This window comes from Pungitius pungitius, chromosome 20 (genome assembly GCF_949316345.1).
Source record: "Pungitius pungitius chromosome 20, fPunPun2.1, whole genome shotgun sequence".
NCBI classification, from domain to species: Eukaryota; Metazoa; Chordata; class Actinopteri; order Perciformes; family Gasterosteidae; genus Pungitius; species Pungitius pungitius.
The window spans coordinates 7,940,004-7,967,019 of NC_084919.1; the positions used below are offsets into that span (position 1 = coordinate 7,940,004).

General features: G+C 45.5%; 2 protein-coding genes across 4 annotated transcripts in view; both read right to left on the reverse strand.

Annotated features, from left to right (window-relative positions):
- Positions 1 to 27,016, reverse strand: part of sgk1 (serum/glucocorticoid regulated kinase 1) — a 69,963-nt gene that overhangs the window by 19,262 nt on the left and 23,685 nt on the right. The window contains exons 1-2 of one of the 3 annotated variants that reach the window (XM_037450074.2): positions 2,566 to 2,840; positions 1,924 to 2,101 (exon numbers count right to left, since the gene is read on the reverse strand). The exons of 1 other annotated variant lie outside the window; for it this stretch is intronic. In XM_037450074.2, coding sequence (XP_037305971.2) covers positions 1,924 to 2,058 — 135 coding nt within the window. In that variant the 5' untranslated portion in view covers positions 2,059 to 2,101; positions 2,566 to 2,840. Of the gene's footprint in view, positions 1 to 1,923; positions 2,102 to 2,565; positions 2,841 to 27,016 lie in introns of those variants that run through there. One more of the 3 variants, XM_037450075.2, reaches the window with a different exon arrangement.
- Positions 20,210 to 25,232, reverse strand: LOC134107862 (uncharacterized). Its single transcript, XM_062559814.1, has one exon. It carries the CDS (start codon positions 24,719 to 24,721, stop codon positions 20,336 to 20,338), a length of 4,386 nt encoding a protein of 1,461 aa, XP_062415798.1. The 5' UTR covers positions 24,722 to 25,232; the 3' UTR covers positions 20,210 to 20,335.

Below are 27,016 nucleotides of genomic sequence, written 5' to 3' on the forward strand. Positions count from 1 at the left end.
TTTGAGCATGAAAGCTGGTTTTATCATGAAAAATGCAAAAGAAAGACAAGAAAGGCTAAAGATGTGTCATAGATGGATGCATATATCAACAGAGCCTCGTTTTTTTTTTTATTTAAAATTCTTTTTTAAACCCCACGGGAGATTGATGGCAGCAGAATGTGGCCATAGAAGTGCGTGTTTGTTTGTGCGTGGGTGTCAACACCACACAATCTGCTCCTATTAACAGGCCGAGTCATCAGTTTTCCACACCATACTGTACGCCATCTGAGACCCACACTCACTACGAGCAAGAACCCATGTGATCAAAAACAACCGCACTAGAAAAGTATAGAAATCTTCTGAGCAACCTAAAACCTTTTCCAAGTTTTGTCCTTGAAATTAAAACGCTCACCGGAGCCAATAATGTCGTAACTTGAACATAAACTGAACTTGAATAAAAACTTACATCATCATCGGTTTCATCATGTGTCTGTGTCATGGCAAAGACTTGATGCGCCATATTCCCACAGCAATAGCGTAATTATTGAGTAGATGCATTAATTCAACCCTCCTCCACAAGTAACATTAGTCATTTCCTTCCCATCTTGCCCCAAAGTCATAATGCTTTCTTTTGATCTCATGTAAATCCGCGGCAATTTATTCAAAAACCGAGGGAGCAGAAGTTGTACCGTCTGTCAAGCTTGGCATGTTTTGAGTAAGTGCAAAGAGACACTAATTGGGGTTTGGGGAGATAACAGGATAAACACCGAAACCCACAAGTCCAAAAAATCACCAGCTAGGCGTTAATTCACAGTTTATCGACACTTACATTAACAACTCACTGGGTAACAATGGTCATATGCATGCACTCTCTTCCTCCATTAGCATTAAGTATTTAGCATCTGCTAAATGCAGAACTAACCATTGTTTCAACCAATTAAGGAAACACTTATTTTAATTGATTATATAGAACCCTGACTTTGATTGATTGATAAACATTAATTAATATTTTATTTTGATTGTTTCTTTTATTTTTCTTATCTGTGTTTTTCTCTAATGCATTCAAGAAGGCATACTTCAAAAAGTGTTAACAATTCATAATCATTGGTTTTATTACAACTAAAGATTTCCGTGAAATATTGTCTTTTAGGAAACGTGTTTTCCTTCTTTATCTTACAGTAAAGTTTAAAAGTAGGCGACATCCATTAATGACATACCAACATTTATATCTCTGGATTTAGTGGAATTTTAGAAAATAGGTTATTGATAAGCTACAAATGATAATCAATAACATTTTTTTGGTCGGATCTCTTCTATCGAATGGTCCAAGAAAGAATATGCTAATAAGTAAGTAAACATAAAAGCAATTTGAAGGAGGTTGGATGGAGGAGAAACCTTTAGAAAGTGTCCCTGACTAGAAAGCTGCACCAAATGTCAGCGCAAACACGCCAACCAACGAAAACAAATGAACCAAAGGAAACATTTACACAGCAAACGAGCCTCGTGACATCACTGCAGCTCGATGCAGGACGAGCTGACTGCGCCTTTAACCGGACACAACCTCACCAGCTCAGTGATGTCGTTTCCAAACAACAGACACTTGTGGGTTCTGTAATGCAAAAGTGTTTTGGAATACGGACACACACTCACACCAACACACACGGGCACATGCAGAGTTAGACACACACACACACACAGTAATCCCAACCACACAAGGAGATGAATATTGTCCCTGATTCACAAGGCTCAGCTTTTACGATGACATCATCCTTGGCATTCACACACACACACACACACAGACAGAAGGAAAGAGAGGCAACACTTCGGCTGTGACACCCACCCCCCCCCCACAACACACCCATCACTCTGATGGTGTGTCGGATGCGCCGATCCCAAAATGTGTGTGTGTGTGTGTGTGTGTGTGTGTGTGTCATCCAAACTGACCTTTCTCTTGACAAACTGGAAAGCAGAGCACTTCTTAAAGGAAAAGGCAGTCTTCTCCCCACCTCCTCCACCTCCCCCACCGCCTCCCCCTCCTCCTCCTCCTCCTCCTCCTCCTCCCCTGTTCACCAGCTTCATGGTGCCTCCGCTTGCCTCCGTAGATCCCAGCGTGACGGAGAGACTGAGAGGGATTCAAACACAAGGAGGAAAGGGAGTAGATGGAGGCACGATGAGAGTCAGAGTGCGGGACACTTCAAATGATCGGGATGCTCCTGGGCGGAGCGACAGAGGGAGAGGGAGAGAGGAGGTGGAGAAAACAGATGGAGTGCATAGAACGAGAAGGACGGAGGCAGGTCGCTGCAACGGAAACGAAATCACGTAAACAAGGAGGTGTCAGGACGGACGGGAGGATGTGAGAGAAGAGAGTGCATCCCAAAAGATGGGAGGGTTGCTCCTCCAGCTCCTGTTGCTGCCGGGAGAAAAACGCTTTGTGCCAGGAGTCATGAAGCATCTCAGTGAACTGACTGTGTGACTGTGTGTGTGCGCTTACCCACGCACGTGGAAGTGCATTCACATGCACAGCATCCATACTTACCCCTCCGGAGTGTTTTCATGTGAATGCATGCAAACACGGCGTCATCGTACCTTTATACAGACGCGTTGGGCTGGTTCCGCTGCAGCCTCTTTTCATCCAACGACTCCTCCGAAAAGTGATCACAAGCACCAACTCCTCGCTCCTCGGGTACACGCGTCCCCTCTTCCTGATGTTAGCGCACTATCCTCCCCATGCTCGAGAGTGAGGGTGGTGAGAGGGTGAGTCCGTGTCAGTAAGAGTGTGTGTGTGTGTGTGTGTCCTCAGTGGTGCTGTTTGGAGGGCGCTGGCAGTGAATGCATAGACGCCGGCGCTGTGGTGTCAGCCTGTAAACAAACACTCAGGAAGTGTGTTTGTGTGAGAGAAGTGTGTGTGTGTGTGTGTGTGTGTGCAGCTGCGGTCCTCTGGTTCAGACCAGCGCCACTTTATCAATGAGAGGCTCTGCAGCGAGCAAATGCAGCCACTCCCCCCCCGCCCCCCCTGTCCCTTTCTCTCTCTCTCTCCCTCTTCCCCTCCATCCCTCTCTCTTCACCACTCTGCCCTCCCACAATTGTTTCGCTCGCTCAATTTTCTTCTGCAGCCGATGGCGGCGCCTCCCTCTCTCTTTCCCTCTCCCTCCTCCCTCAATTGAACCTTCTTCATCCTCTCATGACTCTTTTCTTGTCTGACCGAAGGGGAGAGGGACACCCAAAATATGTTCAGCTTTGAATCAGATGTTTTTAATGAACACACATGTGTATGTCCTTGCCTTTGTATCAGAGGGGTTAGTTTATTTTCCTGATGTGACAAACGACAATAAAGCTACAAAAATTAAATAGTTTAAAAATGTATAAACCGTGTATATTTTTATTTGTGAGTTGCTTACATTGCATTCAAAATAAATGATATGTAATGAATACTAATCCAAAAGATTTATTTGAGACAATTTTTGTCAATTATATTTTAATCCAAACCCTATTTTTCTAAAAACATACCAACTCGTTGTGCCTACAGGTGTTTCTGGACATTGGAATAACGCAAGGAAATATTACACATACTGTTATTTTTTTTAATTGCCGTATGAGGGTAAGGTGACTCATGATGAGGAAAATAGACCCTTGGTTTTTGATTCTACTTGACCATTAGTTTGTTGCTGTCTTCAAATTCAGTAAACAAAGAGAGAAGTGACAAACATATTGTTTCATTATCAATTTGAGATGACATTCTTATATTCAAAAGGTAGAACTAAGGTTAGCTAATTGCAGGCACCACTCCTTTACTGACTCTTAATGAATTCTGCTCTTATTGTGGCTTTTAACCGCAGAAGAACTTCTTGGCCAAAAGCAAAAAAGAATATTTTCTCATAAATAGCTAATCCTTTCAAATGAATCAAGAAATGAAACTGTTATAGTGGAGCCGGCGAGCCGGTCTGCCTCAGCTTCTTGTTGAGTGGCTTTCCTTGCAGGGGAACAGTGACTGTGCAGCATTCACTGTAATCAGGACCCGTCAGTCAACTGCGACTCATCGCTAATGACAAGGAACCATCATTGGTGAAAGCAGCTGGATAAAAAGCAACGGTGCAAATTACCAGCAGGGGCAAACACGGTGTTTTTTCTCCTAGGATTTGTTCTTGTTCTCATCTGTTAAAATCAAATGTTTCATTAAAATATATATATAATTGTTTTATTAACATCCTTAGTCCTCAAAGCTGTTTTTAATTTAAGCCCTGAGATGGTTTTAATTGAAAGGGCTACACATAATTTTGCACAACGAAATATAATATAGTTTGAGCTATTAACTGCATTTTTAATGCACGCCTGCATCTGCATCATCGATTCTGAGGAGAAAAAACATTTTTTGCTCTTATCTTCATCCGAGCACCAGTGGTTCGCTTCAGGGAATCAAATCAGAAAACTGAAAGAAGACAAAAACTTAGCTTGCCAAAAAGTCTCCTTATCTGTAGGGTACAATTATATAGTCTGACAGCAACAACACTCTTACATAACTGCAACACTCACTCAAATACAAGGCTCGATAGCACACACCCGTGGTCTCCCAAAAGACCAGGAGGTTCTTGGCTGCTCTTGTGAATTCAAATGTAGGGAATAAATAATTGATAACAAGCGTTCTTAAATGTTTCATAGAATTGCCAAAATAAAGTTTTTTCCTAAAAGTAAGCTGGATGCAGTGAAGTTTTACCTACAACTGGTCTCAAAACATAACGGCCACGTGATCAGTGGCGTTTGGTGTTTAGAGGCATTTTCATCAGTTTCACGGAATGATCCGACACTTTATACCAAGAATACTAATAATAGAAAGCCAAGTGGGGAAGTTATAAGTCCTTGTCATGGTCCGAGGTGTAAATCCTAACTCAGTCCGCTAATGAGCTCCACTGGGCACGTTCTGATCGTGTTCCGAAAAGCTGTTTAAAGAAAATCTGGTCTAATCCTCCTCAGAAAAAACACCCAACTCGCCTCGCTGATGAAACCAGAGCATCGGAGGGACAGCTCAGACAGAGCAGACAAATCTAACCATTTGTTTATTACCACTACATCATTTGATTATGAAAAGGCACCCCCAATCAAATAATCATTGTGTAAAGGGAAGCAATTCCCTTATTTTCTTTGTTCCAACCTGTTTTCTCGGCCAGGAGGAGGACGGCCACTCACACCCGAGACGAGATCAACAGTCTTCAGAAGAGCTGCTCTTTCATGCATTAATCATAAGCAGCGCACCACCACAAGTGCTTCCCTCACACACCACTGCAGGTCCCCGATGGAAATAGTAACGCTGGGTTGCACCGGGTTGGTCGCTGAGCTCTCGGTTCTGTAAAACCTGATTTTGCGGACTGACAATCCGGCATCTACAGGTGTGTGTGTGTGTGTGTGTGTGTGTGTGCATTGCTTTGGCACTTGGTTGTTGGCACATATGCAAAGATATTGATTTAGTATGAATAATCTCTGGAAGCAAAAGGTGTTGAAAGAGGATAATGAAACAAAACAAGAGCGTGTGTGTGTGGTTATAACAATAACAGAGATTTAGTGAAGGTCTGCCACCTGCGCGCAAATAAACTGTTGACAGGTGCAGTAAACCACATGAATTCCCTCTGACAGCCTCATTTGACTAATGAGCAGAGTGATGAAGCATCATGAACCGCGTTTGTGGGGCTGCTTGTGTGTCTGTGTGTGTGTGGGTGTGTTTCCGTGTCCGCTATGCCTTTTATTAGGTGCACTTTACTTCAAGGCTCTCCAGGGCTCAAGTCAAGCTTACTGAATCTATCATTTCCCAATGAGCAGCATATGCAGAGAAACAGATATTTAGGAGTTAGTAGCATTGGTGTTTGCAAAATATCACGGTTTGGGTCCATGTCTTGTTTTATTCTGTAGTTTCATGACTCTCGTGTCCCTGGGGTTAACGTCACTTCCTGCCTTGTCCTGTCTTCCCTTGTGATTGTCTGCAGTGTCTGATTGTTTCCAGCTGTGTCCGATCACCCCTCCCAGTGTATTTAAGCCCTGTCAGTCTCCTCTCCCTGGTCGCGTCATTGCATGTTGAATGTGTGCTCGTCTGCATGTCGTCAGTTCCGTCGTGTCCTTGGTTTTTTTTCCCTTGATGTTTTTTGGGGGATTTTGGAGTTTTGGGATATATTAAAAAGTAATTTTCGTTCAACTCTGCGCTTGAGTCCTGCCTCTGCTTACCCAGTCCTGACACAAAAGCAGTGATGGGTTTAGATTTCAGCAACCTGTGTGTGTGTGTGTGTGTGTGTGTGTGTGTGTGTGTGTGTGTGTGTGTGTGTGTGTGTCCGTCCCCCACTGGGACTGACAACACCGCAGTGCTGAGCTAAGGAGACAGTGGGAAGCAACCGGAGGGGAGACAACCAATTACGATGGCTGCGATAAGTGTGCTCGGTCAGCAGTGAATGCATCACGCAGCGCGGGAGACTCCCTCACTGAGGAGTTACATTACATAATGTTTCATTTGACACTCCAAACCCGGGAATCACACGTTGCAACCAGTTGTGGCTCAGTTTAACTCCACATACAGAACTAAATCTCCCCGACATGCCATTATTGCAATCAGACATTCCTGTCAAATTGTAAGGATCAATTCTTGAGTTATGGAGGTCACAGTGACTTTTGATCACAAACCTCTAAACGTCCCGTTAGTTCCTGAGATATTGCATTCAGAGGAATATCCTGTGTCGGAGGCGTAGAGAAACTGGAAAGGGCTAAGTTTAACATCAACGCAGCTCCACACAAGGGTTCATAGCTCCCCAAAAAGTTACTCCTAAATTTCTGTGCATTTGCCAAAAAAGTATTTTTCATGCAGACATGTTAAAATAACAATGGCTGGCTAGTGAGATATGCTGACTTCTGGTTTCACTTGGAGGACGAATGTCTCCTGTCTCTTGCTGTTTGATAGACGGATCCAATGGCACCTCCCTCCCTGAGTGGGCTTCTGCAGTATTCATACTGCCTGATTCATATCAAAACCAACAAGACTATGATTGATAAGATTGCTCAAATGTCGTCTTGTATCGATCACATCTTGTCAGCTTGCATGCATTTGAGTCCATAGCGATTGCAATCATGAGTTTACATTCCCTCCAGCAGGGTGTTGCTTTCTGCTCTAAGTCATGCAGAATGTTCGGTGTGTTTTCGTACTTTCCCCGATGTGCATACGTGTGGTGCGCACTCACACAGACACATGTTTATTATTATTTCTTCCTTTTCGGTCTGTAATTCTAAACCAAGGACAGAACTATAGTCTGGAATCAAAGACAAAAAAGTGTGTGCGTGCGTTTGTGTCTGTGTGTTTGTGTTTGAACGAGAGAGTGCACCCAGTGGACATGTTATTGGACATGGACATGTTATAGCACATACCTGTGTACTAAGTGTAGTCTGTGTAGAGTGAGTAAAGTTTTGCAAGATTTGATTTCTTTTCAAGTAGTATTTGTAGTATTTGGCTGCAAATATTAACAATCTAGAAGTTCAACCTGGTTTATTTGGTGTGCAGTCGAGGATTTTTTAGACATTGAATGTATCATCAATAATATCATAGATTTATTTTTGCACCTGTGAAAAAGAATTGCGAGTTGCTAATTTCCTGACATGTAGGGGAACAAGGGCCTCACAATACTGTTCCTCACATTACGTTGGTTTTGAATAATGCTTTTGTGTAATTAAAAAGCATACATATGTGTCAACCAAGGAAAACGCTGTCACAGTCATGCGGTGAATGTTTCAGAAGGTGTGTGAGACATCCAGCCTCAAGCGGTGTGCTGCTGCATAGCTGAGATGATTTACCCCGTCTGTAGTGTGAGCGGGGCGGGTAGGAACATTCTGTTCTAGTCCCACTTCATTTTGAAAAAATGTATGTTAAGAAGTTGGAATAGACATTATTCAGAAGACATTCACGAAATCAGGATGTGTGAGATATGAGATTTTTGTGTTGCGGACTTTGGTGCAGACCTCTAATCCCCTTTCTTGCCTCTCTATTTTGATCCAATAAATATTTAAGATATTCAGCTCTCCCTCTGCCTGTCTTCTTCGTAACCTTTTCAGTTAAACAGTCTCCATTGGATGATTGACACGAACAAGCCGGGGGAGTCTGGGACAAATGACACACTCTCACACACACACACACACACACCCACGTGAGTCATGTGTCTCTATGGAGAAAGAGCAAAGGGCATTATAGCATACCTTCAGATCTTCAACTTGATAAATGAGCTCATTCTGCCCAGAAAATACCAAAGCAGGAATAAAGACAGACACACACACACACACGTATCGTATGCATGCTGCATTTCCTGCATTTCCAGTTTTGGTGAATGTCTAAACCCGTGTGGTGCACATGCAAGTGGTTAACTAATCTTTTGCAGTTTTGGTGACCAAAGATCCTGCAATACAGTTTTTGACTCCTGCAACAGTGGTCAAAGTCTTTCATAAAGCAGATCCTTCTAGAGGGATTCAAATGTAATTTGACTTCCGGAGATACAAACCGTGGCATTGCATGTTTTGACAGTCATAGTTGGCAAAATGAACTTAATGCAACGCTCATCGGCCACAGCATAAATGAGTTCATTCGCAGCCAGGGCACAAGTTGAGAAAACAAGATAAAAAAGATAAAGACAGGGATCTGTATTAAACCCTGATGCTTAAAATCTCAACGGAGTTGAACTGCTGAAAAAGTTCTCAGACTGGAAAGTTTTTTGCTGCAAGGCATGAAAAGTGTTTTTATTCATACGCTATATGTTTTTTACAGAGATGAAAAACAGATTTAGTTTCTCCTGAAATCCGATTCTCAGGAGAAGGTCGGCGGATTAATTGGGAGCAGATATTGAGCCTGTGGTTTCTCTCCTTTGAAAATACAGTGAACCATGAATCTCCTTTTCTTCCAGCTGTCCGCTCAATGCTTTTTTCGTGATCAGTGTCCCCGTGGGTTCAATAGGGGTTGCTCAAGAAGAACGTCATCTCCAGGAGAACTTCATACAGCCTTTTCTTTTTCTTCAAAATGATGTAATTATGCATTATTGTTGTTCTTGAAATGAACTAGACAGTATAAATGAAAGCCTTGTGTTTGGACACATTGCTGGTTCATAGGCAGCTCAAAAGGCTTTTGACTTCATACTTTCCCCATTGTCTATTGTCTTTACATTACCTTTACTTTCCCCCCGTGAGCCCCTCTCTGTCACTCCAATCGAGGCAGCTGTGAAATTCAAGCCTGTGCGGGAACAATGAGAAGCGTCGACTTCAGAGCGATGCCTCTCGGATAAGGAAGTCTGCAGGAGCCACAGAGAGCACGCAGACGTACGGCAGCACTATTTACAGACGTGCTTTGTTTCTGCCTTTTGGCTCTCAAGTAGGCTCATGGCATGCCAATCAGTTCCCTCAACCCTGTGCATGGGATATCAGTTCGTATTTACTCTTTACCCTGTAAAGTAATCTTATGTGAGATGATCAGCAGACGAATATCACTTAGACAGATTCTAACCAATCAATGGCATCGAATGCAATCCTTTATTTAATGTTTGTGTGTTGATGCATATGCTGGTTGTGTGTGTTCATACACACACACACACACCCTCGCACACATTCAATAACACACTCGTTCTTTTCTGTACTTGCCCGAGGTTAAGTTTGTCCTTTATTGTCCACTTCCTGCACAGCAGTCAACTGCTTCCTATCTGGCGCCACACCAATGGGCGACCCCCCCCCCGTCCCCCATCGCCACGGTAACACTATGAGGGGAGTCAAGAACAGAGGGAGGAAGGATGAGAAATGTTTATAGGAAGAAAAGGGACATTCCCCTGTTGAAAGTTGAGTAGATTGTGGAAATTGCAGAGAGATTTTTTCCACACACCGGGCGCGTCGGCCTAATAATTGTGTCACAGACACAGATATCGGACACCGCCGGAAAAAAAAAGGATTTTTCTTTGCACAAAAACAGCATAATTGAATGATTCGCCAAGGATATTTGATGGCCCCCTACATAAGAGCACAGGTTATTAACTGGTCTTCTAATCAGACTTATTACAGGTCTGTAATGCTTTAGCTGCAAGGTAAGTATTTCCATTTCATCATGAATGCTGTGAACATGTTGGGAGAGAGAGAGAGAGAGAGAGAGAGAGAGAGAGAGAGAGAACAAGTTCAAAGTGAAATCCTGATGGATTCTGAGAAAAGATAGCGAGAGATGAATGAAATACAGGGGAGTGTGCTGGAGGGGTGAGTAGATGTGAGAGAAAGGAGAAGATGAATATGGAGAGAGAGAGAGAGAGGGGGGGGAGGGGGAAGGGGGGGGGGGATGAAGGCTCTGGGAGAAGAGAGAGCTGACAGAGGGGACAGCTCTCTTTCACAAAGAGCATTGGATATGAGCCTCAGGCTGTCTCCTTGGGGCATGTGGCCTGGTTTCTCTTTTCCCAACACACACGTATACATCGACGTGTCAGTAGAAGTTAACACCGTATCAACCAAGAGCACAAACAAAAATGTTTGCCCCGCAAGAGCCAAAGTAGGTCGAACATACAGTAAATTGAAGTTTAATTTTCCCTCTTAATGTATTGTATTAACAACGGTGCATCAAGAATGCCGCATTAACACGCCACTGTTGGACGCTATTGGTTGGGCTCTCTGTTTACTGGATGATCCTAAAAGTTGCATTTACATCTCACTGTTCTATTTCCTGTCATTTAAATTCCTTTGAAGGAGCTGATTTTTGTTTAGGAGGACAGTATTCACTGCCAGCGGATCGTAACGCGCTTTCACTCGTTTCTTTACTGTCTACTTAAGGACAAAGTATGATGTAGAATAAAGACTTCAGCACACACACCATTATGTAAAATATTCTGAAGAGAAGCACACTGAGCTGTCGGCCCCCTGTGAGAAATAATTCTCTTTCATCTGACAGGCTTGTTGTTTTAACTTTTATTGTATTTGTTATGCAGTTGGGAGGGGGGAAGGAGGGAGGGGGGGGGGTAGGCTGTCATATTACACCCACTCCCAAGACCACTACTTTACTTCATCATTCATATTTTGCAAAATTAAAACATTCCTTCCAAAGTGACTTATTTGTGAAATGTATCCCGACTGAGACTTGTGTGGAAATAAATAAATCCTCTCTGGGAACCGGGATTCAAACAGCTGGATCACTTCTCTTTGAGAAGATTTTAATTTGATATTTACCTAAATACATACTTTTACAATAGAGCCTGTCGAAGAGTGGAGGTAAAATAAGTTGTAAAAATTGTGGACGCTTTTAAAACGATTAATTGTCTATTTTCCTCAAAGTTAGATCATAATTTAATAAATACATTTCATGTTGTGTTAAAGAAGACTTTAAACCAGCGATTAGGACATTAAAGTGCAAACTTACAATATCTACTAAGGCAATAAATCAAGGGAGAAGCAGAGCCATTTTCTCATGGACTCGTATACAACCAGATCTCTTTTTGCCCCTTTGTTGCCGCATGCTGAAGGCCCTTCTGCAGTGTGCTTTCAGTACATCACTGATTCATGTCCTCAAAGGAGGACAGTTTATTTTAGCATTTTGCAGATGTTGGATGAAAAGGTCAGGTATCCCTTCTGCTGGTATCAAGAAGGTCCGAAAGCTGAGGGGTTGAGGGCAGGTAAAGGACTTCCACCGAAATACAAAACATGTGATTCGTTGTAAGTATTCAACATATTAACAAAGGATTTTTTTTTCTCTTGTTGCCAAAGTTATTTTAATTAAACAAGTGGAAATGTTTTTTTTCTTCCACACAGCAAGTGAACAGTCCCTGGGAGAGCTGTGCTAATGGTTTTAAAAATGTATTCTTTTTATTTTCCTTATTCAACCCTCACTTACTCCCTTTTCGAGGAAGAAAAGTGCATTCCTTTGTGAGCCTTTCAAGCTCACGAAGACAATAAGCGGCAAAGAGAGACGTCACTGAACATTTGGGCAGAAAATCTCACACAAACAAAACTCAAACACTGATGTGGGTACACACACACACACACACACACACACACATGCACGTATATTCATACATACACACACACTGACTCAGAGGCTGCTTTGAAGTGGAAATGTTTCTGCCGTGTTCCAGGGAATAGTGAGTTGAGAAAGAAAATATTCTCTCCTGACAAAAAGAGAGAAAAACAAAAATACCCCCAAAAAATAAGAAAGAAAATGACTCGTAAAGATTCTGGTGCCTGCAAATCAAATCACCCCCTCAAGACGCAAGCTGACTGTAAGGCTTTCAAGATTTGTTTGTCAAAGTAGGCCAAAGATTTGTGCTGAGATATTGCGTGACGTGTCAGGAATCTGCAATCACAATGAAAGGAATCCAAACGCAGTCTACTGTGGCCTGGCGAGGCGCCTCCACCGGGGTGGATTGTCTTTTAGTCTCCTAGACAGCAAATTGGATCCAAGCCTCAACGAACGTACACAGGTATGGTGTGCAAGGCACGGCCTACACCGCTTGACCCCTGGTGGGTGGCGTTAGTAGCGGGGGGGGGAGAGGCGGGTCCGATTCAGACAGAATGATAAATAGTTGCTGTGTGTTCATGAGAGAGTCATCACGCAGCATTTTCCCTATTTCCATAGCACACACCTCCTTCTTAATTAATGTCCTTTATTGACCCTCGACCCCGCTCTCTGCATTTTCTCTCTCTCTGCATTTTCTCTCTCTCTGCATTTTCTCTCTCTCTGCATTTTCTCTCTCTCTGCATTTTCTCTCTCTCTGCATTTTCTCTCACACAAACACACAAATTGTTTGCACACATCCCCGCGAACCAATAACTGCGTGGGATACGTCTGTGGACTGGTGAAACTACAAACACACACACACACACACACACATGGGTGGGGGGTGGGTGCAGATGAGGCGTAGTGGGGCTCGGAGCAGGCCCATCTGTCTCGGAGAGAAAGACGTGGTCAGGGGAGGCTGAAGTCAAATGTGACATCACTGTTATTACGGGTGACTGCTCGGCGTGCGTGTGTCTCTCTGTGTGTGTGTGTCTCTGTGTGTGTGTGTCTCTGTGTGTGTGTGTGTGCCCGCCGTCCTCCGTCTGCTCTGTCTCCTCCCTTTTCCCCTCCTCCTCTCATTGCCCCGCACTAATTGACTCCTCGATGACAGCGCCTCTCCCTCCCCGTGCTTCTGGCTCGATGTTTCTCTCCACTGCCGTCATTCTTCCTCCCAATCGCTCATCGCCGAGTCCCGAATGGTGCTCACTGCTCCTCCGTCGTTCCTCTGTTCTTCATAGTCACCTTTTTCTTATATCCTTCCCTAACTCCTTTCTAATCTTCCCTTGCTCCCACGTCAGTGTCTTTATTTCCCCAGCTCTTTTCCTCACGCTTCCCGGCGTCAGTGCGCTCACTTGAAACACTGCACCATGTGTCCACACACACGAGTTAGATCTGTGAAGGATGCGGCACGATGAGAGTGAAGAAGAGGAGATTGAGCTAGATGAAGTCGGATGAAAGAGAATGATGGAGGGGAGAAAGAGGTCAAAAGGGCAAATGAAACAATTCATGCTGCACACGTGTGCAATGTGAACCGTGTAGAGAGAAGTGCTGCAGCAGGTCTGTGTGGTCAGCACATGGAAATATAACCAAGGCTGTTTTATGAAAATATGTTACACAAACTTTTTCCAGTCATTAAGGTGAGCTCTAAAGTAAAAGTGATTTATTGATTTACTGTTGATAAAGCTCCTACTTTATCTAACCTTTATAAATGATGCCTTAATGGAAAAGACTATAAAACTTTTTATGACATAGACGAAAAATAGACACAAATAAGTGCTATTTAACAGTACACAACCACCCATGTGTCTCTGGTTGCAAGTGTGTGTGTGTGTGTGTGTGTGTGTTGCACTATTTGCTTGGGAGTCGAGGCCAGTTTTGAAGATCGCTGCCAAACTTGGACAGATGCTGTTTGCAAATTTCTTCTTCACAGGTTTCCATTGATCCTCCTCATGCGCCAGATGGTTTTTCCTCGCAGGACGACAGAATGAGTCACAAGAGTTTGAACAATCACAGGAAAGTATTTAAGAGTCGATTATCTGCCTTTTTCTTCTTTGTCCAAGCGCTGAGTAAAGTTTAAAGTATTTTAAGTGCACCTCAGTGCTGGTTTGAGTGGTTGGTTTACAATTCAGAGCGATGCCTCTGTGCGTAGACTTTATTCTCTTTTATCTAATCTCTGAGATGGCGGCAACTTTCCTGGTTGAAAACCTGCTTGCTTGTAACTCCGGCATGCTGCATATTTTTGCTGTGACACCTACTGCTTCTTGTGGAGCGATTAGTTGCGGTAACACACACACACACACAGAGTTTTTTTTAGATAGAGCGCATGATCCATGCAATCTCGCCTCTCTATCTGGGCTCTGCGTGATACATATCAGCTGTGAAGTGTTAAGTGCTGTCAGGAGAACAGTGTCATCAGATAGCTGCACTTCTGTCTGGCCGGACGACTGACAGAACCGGGTCACACGGGTGTCAGAGTGTAAGACCCTGCGTGGGGTCCTAGATTCGAGGCATTTGCTTTACGGTGGCAGGTAAAATGTTGCAGAAAGCTCCAACAGAAATTTACTTTGAATATTTAGACTTTGTTAACAATCCAGTAGCAAGACATTTTTACAAAAACCTGTTCACATGAAGGGGAAAGGGAAGCTCAAACAAACTGGTTCTTGACTGACTGAAGACAAAAAGACATCAGCACTGTCTCAAATCTAAAAATATTCCCGGGGCACTTTAAGGAAATGGCACACAATGCCTCAGCATGGCAGTGCACACTTTAAGAAGTACCTTATAGCTTGGTTATATAACCAAGTGGCTGTATTATTGGTAAATGTTATTTCACTGTAAAAATTGCTCCATCGAAAGACATTGGACACAAAACAGGTGTCACAATTAGCTCCTCGAGCGAGACGGACCTGGTCCCGCCTCCAGCCCTGTGACGTGGTTACAAAAGGAAGATCTCTTCATTGGAGATATGAACGCTGAGACGTTTTGCAGCGTTGGAGCCATCCATGTTCTCCATAAATGTGTTATTACAAAGCGCTATGACAACAAAAGTGGTACAAATATACTTTATGAATATAAGAGCAAAGGAGTGTGTTCAAATATCGCTGCAGCTTTCAAATGGTCTCTGTGCTCTTTCTGGTAAATAGGAGGCCTGAGCTTTCTTTCAGAGTGGTTGTTGCAAAGCACACAAACAAGTCTTATATCATTCTATTCATCTGGCTGAAAGAAACGACGTGGGGCCTGTTATTAACCACCTACACGCCGGTGCAGCAAAGAGCTCCATGAGCTTCCGTCTTATCAATATTCATCTTGTTTCCTACTATTTCATCATTTCTAATTATTTCAAACCCAGTTAGGTCTCCCAGTCAACATGTGCGCAGTAAACAGGGCAACAGTATGTCTTTATAAACAGTATCATAAACGGTTGCCTTATAGTTCCACTTTTCTTCAATAGCATTTTGGATTAGTTAAGTTTACATGCGTTTCGCTCACTAAAAGATGATCTGCATCATTGAAGCCTAATATGTTGAATGTATTTAGCCCCTAATTAGTTGATTTTAGTTGACAAATTTCAAACCTGGATTGATCCTGGGACTGTTCATTCCCATGAGATACAACACCTTTAAAGTATTAGGATTCTTAGGTTTATTTAAAATGAAACGTTATTCGAATGTTAATATTGCAGCATCTATTAACTCTAGTCTGTTAATCTGTTTTAAAATGAGCAACACAACACAGTTACACGGACTACGAGATGTTTGATTACTACAAAGCGGCGGTATTTCTAATGCACACTATGTGATGTATACCGACGTCCAATAACAAATGCCGGGTTTACTGAAAGCACCTTCCCATTGTCCCGTCGACACCGTACAATGGCCATCCTCAAAGAATAGCGCGCCGTGGAATAGTCGCCCCCCGCGGTGCCGCTGTGTCTACTGTCCAGTCCGTGGGGCAGTCGGGGCGTGGAGGCGTCTGCAGGAGACACTGGGACAGTTCAAACAATGGCTTTGACCTGTCCCCGCTATTTTGAGAGGCTCCCGCATTCCAGCCTCCTCCCCTAAACATCACCCGCCCACCTCGGGCCTGGTGGCCCCGGCGGTGTCTTTGCGGTCTCGCACCAGCAGAATCGTGGGGCGGCGAGGGGGGGGGGGGGTACAGTGCTTGTGGATTTGAAACAGCTTCCTGGATGTCGTATCTGCCTCGGCGACCTCCTGCCATCCGAACAATGGGCTGAACACCGGCCAATGGGGTGTTTCGGGTCAGGGGTGATGTTTTATTCCACATGTGTGATGCGCATCGAACACCGCGGTTTTCTCTATTCGTGGTTTCTGGACGTGTGAGTGACGCCGAAAATGCTCCGACGTGAGAGATTCACGGCGGGGGGGGGGGGGGAACGGCGCCCCTCGGCACAGGAAGCCCGGCCTTCCGATGGCAGGAAGCAGCCCTTGCCATGGAGACAGCAGTCTGAGCGGCTGTCCCGCAGGTCAAACACAGGCACACATCTGATGACACGTGTGACAGAGGTAGTGACTTTGAATCAGAAACCGATGCACAAACCCCTCTCCTGTTTTTACAGACGCTAACCTTTGACACACGCGCACACTTTCACTCAACCCCCAGGTCAACGCAGCTCTTTTAATAGATGTGAAGGACAAAAGCCTCTGTGGGCTCACGAGGAGGTGACGAGCCAATCTGGATCCTCTGGTGTCTCATTGTCTTCCTGATCTTTCCTCTCGGAATCACCACTTATTATCTGTATTTTTGACACTGAGGTTAAAGCAGCAGGAGGAACAGGATTCTGTTGAAAATGCATCTATTCGGTTTCATTCATGTGAATAGAATTTGGATTGTGTCCGATTAAAAAAAAAAAAAAAAAGAATCTCATCAGTCATTGGCGGTGTGCCCTTTCAAAATAGACTTTTTCCACACCACACACCACAGTATTTTCAAAGGCAGACATTACTTGGACTTTTATGCAGGAAAGTGCTGATCGCAGAGGTCGCACACAATTGTAACCTCATATTAATCATGTCCTTCATCATCGTTACATCGGTACTGTTGGCTCGGCAACAGAAATAATGAGGAGAACATAGTCAGTGTAATGAATAATGTGCACCTTATTGTACATAGAGCAATTTTATTTGTGACTTCAGTGTCATAGAAACTGGCGTTTTATTAGTGCATTTAGGTGTGAAAACAACATTTTTATAAAATGTAGTGACATGTTGTCAATGAATGTTCCCACAACGTATTCCCTACACTCCAACATTCATCATGACAGCCAAGCATCTATCCATCTATCACGCAAATAACTCCATGATCAGTGCGTGTACTGCAGTAACCTGCGTCCCGTGTCCCTTCATCCACATCACACACAATGTTTCCCCTGTGGTCCATGAACAAACAAGGGACTGTACGCACACTTTCCCTCTCCAAACGAAAACATTTACCTCTTCCTCCTCCACGCCTCCTTCCCTCTGTCACTGAAAACGCCCCCTCCCTCTATTTATGTAAATAAACAGCTGTACGTCAGCGGTGTTTTTTTGAATGTTTGGTTGGGGAGGGGGGGGGGGGGGCGTTTGGAGTGCTCTGCAAACGTGACAGCGGATTGCTGAGACAAGTCAATCGTCCACAAGGGGGTCCAGGGCGAGGGGGTCCCGTGTAGGGGGGTCCAGTAATCACTCGAGCAACAGGTTCACAGGCTCGGGAAAGCTTTGGTTGTTGTTCGACCCGGCCAATCAGAATGGACCAGTAAGGGGGGAGTCTCAGGTTGGTCTGAGGAAATAAGGTCAATTGATTGAAAAGAGTATGTTGGAAAACACTGCATTTGGAAAACACTGCATGAAGCAACAGATCAAGGTTACATTGTTGCATCTCTTTGGTGGAAAATGGATGCAGGTTGAAGCATCAGATGCAAAATAATACATTAAGCCTAATGGACCGACTTTTAGTCATTCACAAATCTTGCCTCTCATCTTCCTATCTATCGTCCTATGTATTTAAACTTGCTTCTACTTCTGGAAACATTCGGATTACAAACAAAATGATGATGACTCCATAACTCATCTTAATTTCCTTTTTTAGACTCTGGCTACATTGAGAGATATTACGTTTTAAAATGTTTCATTTCATCAGACTTCATGGCTCATAGGGGGAATATGTTTTCAGGTCCTTTCAATATATAACAACGTTATTGCTTGCTCTGGACCAGTGTTTTGGGCGGAGGACTGGCCATCTGGATGAACATTATCCTAAAACAGGTTTCACGCTCTCTAGTTTTCAACTATCATGTGAAACCTCAGTACGACGTAAGCGGAGGATGCAGAAAACACAAACCCAAATAAGTTTAGTAGAGGTTTTTAAACTTACTTCCGGTTCTGGAAACATTCAGATTCCAACGTGCCACAATTGGAAACAAAATGAACAAAATTATGATGACTCTTAATTTCCTTTTTCTTTTCTTTTTCTCAGAGGTTTTCACGTCCCTCTTTGTCTCCGACTGCCACTTCCTTCCCCCCTGCCCGCCTTCCTCTCCTCTTCTGCCCGACCGGTCTGGTTGTATCCTGAGCACAACATCCCAGTGCGGGTGTTGTGAGGCCCCCGCCGAGCATCTACACAACCGCCTTTCTTCTCGAGCCTCCCTCAGATCTTCTCTGTCTCCCTCCTCTCTGTTTCGGCCCACGGTTTCAGAGTCAGTGCAACAATAGGCGCCACCGCAGGACAAGTGCTCGGCTTTCTTCTCCAACCGTGTTACACAAAACACACACACAACAGTTCCCTATTGATCTCATGAGTTAAGTTAATTTAAATAAATAATACAACTTTTCACATAAGAGGCTTAATGAGTAGATTAGAGTAGAGAGTTTGGTTTTCACAATAAACTGCTCCCTCATGTTGCATGTGACTGGTGGGACGCTTCACATGAAAGGAGAACCGCCTTTGATCATATCAGAAGTCACACAGCACAGGACACGAAAAAGCTCATTGTCCGCCCACTAAGTGCCTCCATTCATGACGGCATGCGGCTGATTAGGGAAATTATTTGTGTAGATTATGCACAAATGTGTGTGTATTTGCAATAATGGACATGGACAAGGCCACACAGCAGAAGAATCCCCGGAAAGGTTGCCTTTCTCTCTGCACTGAGTCCGGAAATGCACCGAGACAAGGCCCTATTGTTAGCACGAACGGGGCGGCGAGGAGTGCGTGTGTGTGTGCCAGTGGTAGTGTGTGTGTGTGTGTGTCAATGCACTTTGAAAAAAGTAAAGCATTGAACTGAATTGGCCTTGTACGAATTTGATTGGTAAATATTAGCCATATTATGAAATGTTACATCGTACATTTAGGTGGAATCATGGAATGGATTCAATATTTTAAAAAATTATGCGTGGACAATTACGTGCATCTCTGATAATAAAAGTCCTGAGTTATGTCAGGAATTGGTATGTGTTTATTATATCTGTCACCGCCGTGATGAGGGATCAATGAGCCGCGTACAGGAAGCAAATGTAAACAGAGGGAGAGGTCACATGGCGCCTTTTCTGTGGGGAAGGGTCGGCCACTCTGTGTGTACTTAGGCGTGTTTGATGTTTTGTAGCGGCGTTCCCAGCAGGCGGTGTGTCAGCGGCTAACCAATGAAACGGCAGGAAAGGGTGCGAGCCCCAAAAAACAAAAAATGAGTGGGGCGATTGTCAAAAGGACATCCCGAGTTTCTCCACAATAGTAGACAGAGGACGTTGTATGCCAATAAAGTTTTTTTATTCACATCCTTCCCAAGCCGTAACGTGCAGGTGCTCACAGGTGCAACCGCTCCCACCAGGCGTAGCCCACCAACTCCCGATTACTCCACTAGGTGAGACATTTATACACCTGGGTCCCACCAATTCTAGGGCCCTAATCACATGGGGATAATAATGACCATTAACATGGGATACTTGTGCAGACCCGGTCTTACTAGATTGCCTACCCCATTTCCCTCTGTTAACAGCTCTTATCATAACACCGTACACATCCACCAATAATTCTAACAATGATTATGGAGCAAACCTCACTAACCCCACACAATTTACCCCCTCCTTTGCCACCACACTTGGTTTCTCCCACTACCCACAATGCAACAGCACAGGAATAAAGCACTGAGAAACAACCCTGTCAATCTTTTATTTGAAGTCAAGATGGCCGCCCCATTTCCCTCTGTTAACATCAGGTGAGAAGGGGTAACCAGGGGTCACAGAGAACAGAGGGTGGCTCTGTGACACTTCTTCCTCCTTCTGCAGACGACCACTGTCGTCCCAAGTGTCAACGCTCCACCCCTCCACGAGCTGGGGTCACCAACCCATTTTAGTTATTTTCCTCCTCTGGGATCCGCGACAAAAAATCAGCCACCTTGTTCCTGGCTCCCGGGCAGTATTGCACAGTAAACTGGTAGGGCTGGAGAGAGAGAGACCATCTTGTTATCCGGGCATTAGAGTCTTTCATGCGGTCCAACCACTGTAGAGCCCGATGGTCGGTTTCTAACACAAAGGGTCTTCCCAACAGGTAGTACCGTAGTGAATCCGTGGCCCATTTGATGGCCAAGCACTCCTGTTCCACTGTCGAATAACGGGTTTCCCGAGGGAAGAGTTTACGACTCAGGAATGCCACCGGTCTGCGGTCTCCGTCCACTTCCTGTAGTAACACCGCCCCCAGTCCGACTCCAGAGGCATCCGTCTGCAGAATGAATGGCCTCTGGAAATCTGGGCTAAGCAAAACGGAATCTCCACATACTGCCTCTCGTAAGTCCTGGAAAGCTCGCTCACCCTGCTCCGTCCAGACCACCTTGTTGGGCGCGGTGGCTTTTGTGAGATCTGTAAGCACAGAGGCCCTGCCAGAAAAATTAGGTATAAACCTCCGATACCATCCCAACAAGCCCAGAAAAGATCTCACCTGTTTCTTAGTTGTCGGAGGTTGGTAACTTCGAATGGCCTCTATCTTCTCCTGCTGCGGCCGAATGACTCCTCCTCCAATCACAAATCCCAAGTAGCTGATCTCTCTCTTGGCAATTGTACCCTTCTTTGGGTTGATGGTAAGACCGGCTGCCTTAATTCTTCCCAAGACTTGCCGCAAATGTTGACAGTGTTCTTCCCAGGTCTCACTGAAGATGACCACATCGTCCAGATATGCGGCCGCAAACTCCCTGGTGCCCTGCAGGATCTGGTCCATCAAACGTTGGAAAGTCGCTGGTGCCCCCTGCAGTCCAAATGGCATAACCCTGAATTGAAATAGCCCAAATGGGGTTCTAAACGCTGTCAGTTCCTTGGCTCTGGCAGTTAAAGGGACCTGCCAGTACCCCTTGCATAAGTCTATGGTGGATAGATATTTGGCTCTGCCCAGTCTTTCCACTAATTCATCGATTCTTGGCATTGGATAAGGGTCTACCTTAGACACGCTGTTCAGATGTCTGAAGTCAATGCAAAATCTAAGGGTACCATCCTTTTTGGGGACTAGAACAATGGGGCTACACCACTCACTAAGGGATGGTTCGATCACCCCCATGGAGAGCATAATATCCAGTTCATCCTTCAGCACTGGCACCAGGCGTTCAGGGATCCGATAACTCTTCTGGCGGGCGGGAGTTATCTCCCTAAGGATTACATCATGTAGCACCAAGTTAGTACACCCCGGTTTCTCCTGAAACAGCCTGGGATCCAGCAGTTGCTTTATCTGGCTTCTTTGAGGTGGCTCTAGATGGGATATATCAACAGTTTGTGGGGTGGAGCTGGTGGGGAAGTACTGCTCTGTTGGTTCTTCTTCCTCACCGACCACTCGAACAAACAGTTGTACGGCCCCGGTCTCCTTCCTGGGGTGGAACTCTTTCAACAAATTAATATGGAAGTTTTGAGTTTTCTTACCCCGCTCTGGCATGGAGATTGCGTAGGTCACTCTACCCGTTCTCCGCAGCACCTCATAGGGTCCATGCCATTTAGCTAGCAACTTGTTCTCTGTGGTGGGTAGCAGCAGCAGCACTTTTTGGCCAGGCTCCAACGATCTCTCCTTTGCCCTTTTATCGTACCAAACCTTTTGGGTTTGCTGGGCTTTGTTGAGGTGTTCCTGGGCCAGTGATGTCATCTCTTCCAGCCGCGCCCTCATTTGGACCACGTAGTGGACCACACTGCACTTTCCATCTTTGGGTCCCTCCCACCGCTCTTTAAGCAGGTCCAAAGGTCCTCTCACCTGCCGGCCATATAATAGTTCAAATGGGGAGAAACCCGTGGAAGCTTGCGGCACCTCTCGATAAGCAAACAACAGATACGGTAACCATTGGTCCCAGTCGGACCCTGACTTGGAAACGAACTTGCGCAGCATGCTTTTGAGAGTTTGGTTGAATCGTTCAACCAAACCGTCCGTCTGGGGGTGGTAAGGGGTGGTCCTAATTGCCCTTATTCCCAACAGCTGGTACACCTGTTTTAACAGCACCGACATAAAGTTCGTACCCTGATCTGTTAAGATTTCACGAGGAATTCCCACTCTGGAGAACAGCTGTACCAGACAGTTAGCTACTTGTCTAGCTTTGATGGTTCTAAGGGGAAAGGCTTCTGGGTATTTGGTGGCATAATCACAGATTACTAAAATATACCGATTCCCATTCTTACTTTTCTCCAGGGGCCCTACTATATCCATTCCCAGGCGACTAAAGGGTGTGTCAATGACCGGCAATGGTAACAAATGTGCCGGGGCCACTCTCCTTCCCGATGTCATCTGACACTCTGTACAAGTATGAACAAACTCTGTTATATCCGTATATATTTTGGGCCAACTGAACCGACTTCCAACCCTTGCTAACGTCTTGGCCTTGCCCAAATGTCCTGCCCAAGGCACCGAGTGGCCTAAAGTAATCACGGTATGGCGCATTGCTTCCGGCACTGCCAATGCTTCAACCGCACCTTTCACCTGATAGAGTATGCCTTTTTCCAAAATGTATTTTTCCTCCATCAAAGCCGATCCACCCTCTTTCCTAACCCCATCTACCACAGACACCTTCTGGAACCAGTCCTGCAAAGTCGGATCATTTCTCTGCATTTCACCTATGTCCTCCGGGATTGTCATATTAACAGCGCAGTCGGGCAAAGGCAGTTCCTCACCTCCCGCTTTCATACTACCCTCAAACTTACACTTCCGCCTTTCTTTTTTTGATTTGCGTCTTTTCTCAACTGGCACATCAAAGTCAACATCTGCAAAAGGCATCTCCTGCAGGTCAGCTATCGCCCTCTGGGCTCGGGTTACTGCATAACAGGGCTGAACTTTGGGAACCAAATCACAAAGAATGGGAAGATCTTGCCCTAGTACTACCTCATGTGGTAACTGGGCCGCCACAGCCACCTCCATCAAAAAAGTCTGGCCCTGCACGGTTATGTACATCTCTGCAGTCGGATACTCCCTCACTTCCCCATGCACACAGCAAACTTTAATGGCCTTCTGGGTACTATATTTATGCACAGGAACCAAGCTGTCACGTACTAACGTCTGAGTGCTACCCGTATCCACTAAGGCTTTAGCCGACTGACCATTCACCAGTACTGGTGTCAATATGTCTGTGGTGCCTGTCTGCCTAGCCTCAGGTGATACAGTGTGTGGCTCGTAAGGGCGACGAACATGACAGACAGCCGAGTGCTTAAGGTTCCTGGATGGACAACTGGGCTTTGTATGTCCTATCTCCCCACAATAGTAACATCTAACTTCCTGCTTCTTAGTTCTATCCCCTTGCTTACCAAAAACACTCCCTATACCTTGGGCATGACCCCCTTCCCCCCCAGACTTACTTGACCACCTTTGACTTCGACCTCCAAAGCTGTGCTGGGTCTCCCGGCGGGCAGCCAGGTATGTATCTGCGAGCTTGGCTGCTTCTTCTGCTGTGGCTGGAGCACGCTCCTTAATCCACACTGCCATGTCAGAGTTTATCATTCGCATGAATTGCTCCAAGATAATAATTTCAGACATCTGCTGAATACTACACGTCTCTGGCTTCACCCATTTTGAGAAGAGATCTTTCAATCGTACATAAAGCTCACGGGGGTTCTCGTCTGGCCGAATCTCTACTGAGCGGAACCTTTGCCGGTAAATCTCTGCATTAATCTCATATTTTATAAGTATGGCCTCCTTCACTTTATCATAGTCCTCAGCATCATTCCCATCCATGGCTACATAGGCCCCACGTGCCTTTCCCGTCAGCAGGGGAACCAGTCTTATCGGCCAATTAGCTTGGGGCCACCGGCATGCCGTAGCCATTCTTTCAAAGGTTGTTAAGAACTGCTCAATGTCGTCCTCTCTGGTCAAGGGGTTTAACCTTGGCTCGATAGTTCCAAACGACGTACCTTCTTCTGTTGGCACTGGGCTTGCAGCGGTAGACACGGCCTGACTTGCCCTTTGGTCCCCTCCGGCCTGGATTTCTCCCACTTGGTGCTGGATTTGCTGGAATTGGTGCTGCATATTTCGCCAACGCTGGTCTTGTTTAGCCATTACTTGCTCCATTCGATCGTCACGGGCAACTTGGGACTGTAGGAGGACTTTAACCAGGCCCGCCAGTTCTGAGACAATTCCCTCTGTTGGGCCCACAGCAGGCGGAGTTACGGCGTCACCCCTACCAACAGCAGCTGGTTCTTGTAACTCCGTAGAGCTGGCCGGCTCCTGCTCCATTCCCCCCTGCTCCTCTGTGCCCGCACCTCGGTCTTGCCTGGTCTTGGGTGGCATAATGATCCCACTTCTGACACCATTTGTCAAAAGGACATCCCGAGTTTCTCCACAATAGTAGACAGAGGACGTTGTATGCCAATAAAGTTTTTTTATTCACATCCTTCCCAAGCCGTAACGTGCAGGTGCTCACAGGTGCAACCGCTCCCACCAGGCGTAGCCCACCAACTCCCGATTACTCCACTAGGTGAGACATTTATACACCTGGGTCCCACCAATTCTAGGGCCCTAATCACATGGGGATAATAATGACCATTAACATGGGATACTTGTGCAGACCCGGTCTTACTAGATTGCCTACCCCATTTCCCTCTGTTAACAGCTCTTATCATAACACCGTACACATCCACCAATAATTCTAACAATGATTATGGAGCAAACCTCACTAACCCCACACAATTTACCCCCTCCTTTGCCACCACACTTGGTTTCTCCCACTACCCACAATGCAACAGCACAGGAATAAAGCACTGAGAAACAACCCTGTCAATCTTTTATTTGAAGTCAAGATGGCCGCCCCATTTCCCTCTGTTAACATCAGGTGAGAAGGGGTAACCAGGGGTCACAGAGAACAGAGGGTGGCTCTGTGACAGCGATTTAGAAACATGTAGATGATATGAAGAGACGGACAGCATTGATTGGGATTGGCACATTCCCACTTCCGAAGATTAGCTTAGTTTATCATTATTAAAATACAATTACAGAAATAATAGTCGGTTTCCTCCACATCCTCCATAATAAATAGTTCCTTGGCAGATTAAAGTGCTACTGCTGCTTATTCCACACCGTTCTCCCACTCTGTCATTTATAAGCCTGAAATAGAAACCTTCCCGAGGTAGGAGAACCGGGCAAGAGGCTCAGCTTGTAACCTGATGTGTGTGTGTGTGTGTGTGTGTGTGTGTGTGTGTTTTTTTTGTTTCAGGCAGGAGTCGAAAGCTAAAACATCTCCTCGGAGGTGAGACTTGGTTTATGGGTGCATATCTTCGCGTTTGTCCATGAATGTGCAGACGAGTGCTCACACATTACATTACATGTCATTTAGCTGACGCTTTTATCCAAAGCGACTTACAAAAAGTGCATTTTAACCATGGAGACCACGGCCTCTGCAACCAAAGGCCAAACCGGGGCCATCTGGCCCTCAGAGCCGTGAAATGACTAGTCAGCATTAACTGGGCAACTCTCCCTCCCTCCCTCCCTCTCTCCCTCCCCACTCATGCACACACGTACCCAGACAGGCCTCGGCTCTCAGCGGGACCCCGGTGGCCTTTGTGAGGCAGCCAGGCTGGAGGCGACAGGCTCTGCGCACTGTTCCACCGCGACGTGTTGGCTCCGTTATTTCTCCGTCCAGGGGGCGGATTCGGCGGCATGCGTCTCCACCTGCACGGAGCTGTGTGAGACGGCCACTTGTCCGTAGACTTTCTTGCAACGTTCTCAAATCTAACCCTAACCCATCTCACTATCTTTATTAACTTGCATCCATTCATTGAAGATGAAGTGACTCGCAGTGAAAGGTCCCCCTGAACCAAATACACTCACCTGAAAGGTCGACTGTCTGCTTCCATTCAAACTCTTTAATTAAGGCTCAATGAATCCAGGCCGAGCAGTCACCCGGCCACATCCAGCTCCATTTGAAATGCGGAGATAAGAGACGCTGAATACAGAGCGAATGAAAGGAAGGCTTATTAATATTCTTTTATATTTGGCAGACAGTCGTGTAAACCAACAAAGACGGAGCCCCCGAAACGCCTGAAGCCATTAAAAGGTTGCTCCTCCACGCTCTGCCTCAACCCTTCTGCAGACGCTATAATGACACCAAAGATCTCATGGTTTCACGTCCCGAGGTGCTGGTTACTCACAGCATCCATCGACACACCGCATAAAAGTATCAAGCGTCCTTGATAACGTAAGTAGAGCCAGGCATGGGATTATGTGAAAGACATTCGTCGTCATGTCAAACATTGAATATGAGTCATGTGGGGCAGAGCATTGCACACACACACACACACACACACACACACACACACTGAAGATGAGTGATGCCCTGCTCGACGGAGGTGTCAACGTGTTCAGTATTTCCCTCCCCGGTGTCGGATGAGAGCTGTTGGGTAACACAAAGAGAGGCGGGAGCAGCGCCGGCCTCCACCTCTCGCTCTACTGTGCCTCGTGCAAGTGTACTTCAGCTCCAGAGCGTCCGACATGAACAAACATTGGGCAAACACGTCCACGTCGGTATGACAACAGTGAAAATGTCGCATTCCACTTGGAGTATCGAATGTACTGTTGCATGTCCTTTGT

Excerpts from the sequence above, each read along its gene's own strand:
- LOC134107862 (XM_062559814.1), bottom strand. The coding sequence starts at position 24,721 with ATGCCACCCAAGACCAGGCAAGACCGAGGTGCGGGCACAGAGGAGCAG.